Here is a 4502-nt window from a genome sequence, read left to right on the forward strand (position 1 = left end):
AACCCATGTACCTACTTCTCTATCTATCAGGGTCTAAGACTGATCCTGAGGCACAGATTCCTACATCCAGCAAATGTGGAACTGAGAAGACATCTGCATATCGCTATTCTGTCATTGCTAATTCCTTCAGCCCATCCTGTTTTAGGACTGTGTCTTCGAAACACACCCCTGGCTTATAGGTTTCCACTTGCTCTCATCAGTTTCCAAATCTAGGGCTGCTCTCAAGAAACACACAGTTTCTCCTTTCCAAAGACCTGGGGATGGGAAATGTTGAGAAGGGGCAGGAGATGAGTTTGGCTCAGGGATCTAGCTGTCAGACAGGGAGATGGTCAAGCCCTGAGCACTGCTTGATTTCCAATTGACTCTGCCCTTTCCAGGTGTGTGAGCTTGAGCACACACCCTCCTCCAAGTCACCTTATTTTCAGACAATAATTATTTGTACTTCAAGAGTTATATTTTCCCCAGTTTCAATTATTTTCTTGTGATAAGAAACAACTTTGGGGCCGGGCGATGGTGGCACACGCCTTTAATCCCAGCACTCAGGAGGCAGAGGCAGGAGGATCTCTGTGAGTTCGAGACCAGCCTGGTCTACAGAGCTAGTTCCAGGACAAGCTCCAAAGCCACAGAGAAACCCTGTCTCGAAAAACCAAAACCAAAACCAAAACCAAAACAAAAACAAAAAAAAAAAGAAACAACTTTGGGAAAAAAGAGTTAACTGAAAATTAAAGCCGCAGGCTTCAGTCTATCATTGAGAAGAAGTCAAGGCTGAAAAGCATGCAAGCTTAGCCACACCACATCCACAGTTGAGGGAAACGAATGAACAGTCTCTGCCAACAGAATGGCCTACCAACATGGTCTGAAACGTTTGGGACTGAAGCCTGCCACATACTTTGGGTTCGGATGCTCATCTGCCCACTCAGGGTTGGAAGGAAAGTAGTTGAGCCCATGCCTGCAGCTCAGTGCTCCCCACCAGGGCAGGAGCAGGATTGGGTCTGCTAGGAGTGCACGGGCAGGAGAGCATGGTGGATTCCCTTCTCCATACACAGAGATATTTCCAGGCCATGGCATATTTAGCTATTGCTCAGATAAAAAGGGTTTATGTGCTGCACACTCCTTCTCAGAGTTAATGTGGTGAGTGCAGAAGGTTTTAACTTTTACATAGTAAAATTACATATAACAAAACAGGTATCAAGCAAAAATTACACTCACAATATTTATATCTACTTTATCTTTTATCATAACTAAGGAAAACTATAATTATAATTATCTATTATTCAACTCCATCAAAGATTATAGAAAGATATAATATTGCCTAAGTAAACAAGAAGTACATTGTAAGCAACTTCCAAAATTCTAGAATCGACGGAGACATCCCACTGCCTGGACAGTCACCCAAAGTTCTTCTGTAACATTGGGGCATTCAATCTTTAGCCTACAGGCCCATAGTATCCAGCAGACTTTTCCATGAAGCTGCAAATTTCAAAGACAGGTCGAATATTGGCAGTTTGTCAGTCACTTTCTTCTGTGTCCTGCAGGATGTCTAGCAGACTCTTTCATAAAGCAGGAAACCTGAAGGAACCATCTCACCTTTTTAGGCAAGTTCAGCCATCATTTTTCTGTGGGTCCTCCTGCATGTCCAGTGCATACAGCATAACATCAAGCAGTCCAGGCAAGAGCAATGTCTTGCCCAAATGGACAACCAATTCCATAAGAAGCCTCTTCAATAGCCATCATCCACTTGAAGTAGATTGGTGCTGTCAGGAGCAAATGTGTCTCATTGTCATGAAAAGTCCTAAGTTCTTAAAACATTTTAAATCTCATATGCTTTTAAGTCTTTGGCAGGTTTGAAGTATATCTATCTAACTGTAATACATCTCTGTACTTCTAGAAAACCTAACTAATATGACTAGAAGCTTGACTATTACAGATGATTATCTATTCACCTGCATTTCTTAACTATATATTACACTTTTAAATGAGCCACACAAACACAATACCTCAATTAAGAGCAGAAATATACATATAAGAAAATTGACCTTAAATTTGTATCAAGAAACCAAGATCCATACCAATGTATTCATCTCTATAGCATATTGTCCTTAAAATGTAAACAAACATTTATGAACAATATTTGGTAATTTGGTTTTAGTTATCTCCAAACTGCTTCCTGCTTTTTGTTGGGTGAAGTAATTTTAGGCTTTGAGGAGACCTTTTGGGGATCTTGGACCATCAAACCACATTAATCTGGAAGGATTCCATAGGTTCTCATCCTTTGTGGAAACAAAAGCTGAACCTCTTTTCCAAAGACACATATCCTTAGACCCGAATTTTAAGTTAAGATATCTTTAAGACGTAAATGTTGGTTTATCTTAGCTGACCCCAGAATCAAATATCTCTCTGTAGTCAAAAAATTCAAAGAAAACACAGTAATGTACATAATTTAGACTCTCTGTGTATAATCTGTCTTTACTCCCTTAATCTATGACTGTCTGTACTCTGTCTCTTTAAAGACTTTACTTTTAAAAAAAATTTGCTTAATTTTATAACTGTTTCTTCCCTCTCCCAAGCCCACATACATTTATCCAACATTGTGACCCGTTTAGAGATCTTTTTCATCTGAATCAGTCTTTATTTATGTGTCTGTAGTTATTTTCTGACCAGGAGAGCTTTTTTTTTTAAATGCTTAGTTGGCAGGGCTAGGACTAACTCTGTGGTCCTCCCAGTCCAACATAGTAGAGTCAGGTTCACTGCCTCTGAGAGCCATGCACTCCAGGGTTGCAGCTGGTCTGTGTCACCATTAAGCAACTTATAGCATGCTGCTCACAAACCCCATTTAAGTGTTCAGTCTCCTGAAAGAGCCAGAGCTGTTCCTGCCACTAGCATGAACCAGGAATCTGCCATTTTGAAACCGTGCAGTTTTTTGCTGCTAGTGCAGAATAGGAAGACTTCTTCTAAAAGAGCTTTGATGACCCTGCAAATAGAGCCCATCCAAAAAAAAAAAAAGCTGATTTCCAAGAAGCCATGCTTAACTCTGTCCTTTTGTGTACAGAATTCCTTTCCAAGCTTTCTCAGGTTTTACATGGATGTAGTCAACCCCACATTGGTGTGCCAAATTGTAGTCAGAGGCTGCTTGTTTGTTCCTAGCTGCCCAGACCCAAATAATCACACCAAAACTCTATTAATTGCAACACTGCTTGGCCAATGACTCTAGTGTATTCCTAGCTAGCTCTTACATCTTAATTAACCTATTTCTTTTAATCTGTGTATCGCCACATAGTTGTGATCTACTGGTAAGATTCTGCCCAGCATCTGGTATTCAGTGTCTGTCTCCTGCAGTGGCTACATGGTTTCTCTTTGACTCCATCTATTCTCTCTCTCTACATCTCTGTTTGGATATTCCGCCTTGCCATATTCTGCATGGCACCGGCCCAAAGTAGCTTCTTTATTAACCAATGATAATTCACAGTATACAAAGGGGATTCCTACATCAGAAAAGGCAGATATGTTTAAAATGATACAAATTGTGCAATGTCTACATTACATTCTGCCACAGTATTTATACATTCTTTAATATGTCAGTTAAATTTAATATGAGTGGAGAAAATAAGAACTAAGGTGAGGCAGGGCTGGAGAGATGGCTGTGCCATTAAGAGTGCCTGCTCTTGCAGAGACCTGGGCTCAGTGGCTACGTATGGTGGCTCACAACCATCTGTAATTCTGATGTAAGTTTTTGACTTTGGGAGTCAAGGCAGGAACTCAAACAGGGCAGGAACCTGGAGGCAGGAACTGAAGCAGAGGCCATTGAGAGATGCTTCTTACTGACTTTCTCTTCTTGGCTTACTCAGTCTGCTTTTCTCTCTTATACATTCTACGACTGCTTGCCCAGGGTTGAACTGTCCACAGTGGGCTGGTCCTTCCTACCTCATTAAGCGAGACTGTATCCATAGGCTTCCATATAGGCCAATTTGATGGTGGCATTTTCTCAATTGCAGTTTCCTTTTCCCAGGTGGCTAGCTTATGTCAAGTCGACAAAAGCAGACAAGCAAGCAACCAAACAAATGTATAAATAACCAGCCGAGGTGGTGGGGTTAAAAGTGGAGGGCATAATAGAACAAAGGCAAAAGGAAATTAGAGAGGGGTAAAACTGTGGGTGAAAAGATTTAACAGGGATGTGGATGTGAGGATTAGGAATAAGAGGGGAGATGTGAATGGAGGGATGGAGGATCAACCAGAATTAAAAAGTATAATGAAGCCATGTGGCTTGTCTCCCAACAGAAAACGAAGAAAGGGAAACCTAAGAATAAAGCCAAATAAAAATACCTTCATCATTCAACATATGAAACATTTCCTTTACTATGTTAATGTAACACAAAATTTGATTGTTTCCCCTTGTCCCACAACCAGGAACACACTGGATGATTGAGATAGTCAGTCTGATAGTCTCCAAAGGGGACCCGACTTGAGTCCAAACTGTCAAAAGTTATGCCAGGTGTCCAGGGCTC

At 41.0% G+C, this 4502-nt stretch overlaps 1 protein-coding gene across 1 annotated transcript in view; it reads left to right on the forward strand.

Annotated features, from left to right (window-relative positions):
- Window positions 1-4502, forward strand: part of LOC101990592 (bile salt sulfotransferase 1-like) — a 19435-nt gene that overhangs the window by 1518 nt on the left and 13415 nt on the right. Inside the window, 1 exon segment of the mRNA XM_013354507.1 lies at window positions 4405-4479. Within this exon segment, the coding sequence (XP_013209961.1) occupies window positions 4405-4479 (75 nt within the window).

This window comes from Microtus ochrogaster, unplaced genomic scaffold (genome assembly GCF_000317375.1).
Source record: "Microtus ochrogaster isolate Prairie Vole_2 unplaced genomic scaffold, MicOch1.0 UNK47, whole genome shotgun sequence".
Lineage (NCBI taxonomy): Eukaryota > Metazoa > Chordata > Mammalia > Rodentia > Cricetidae > Microtus > Microtus ochrogaster.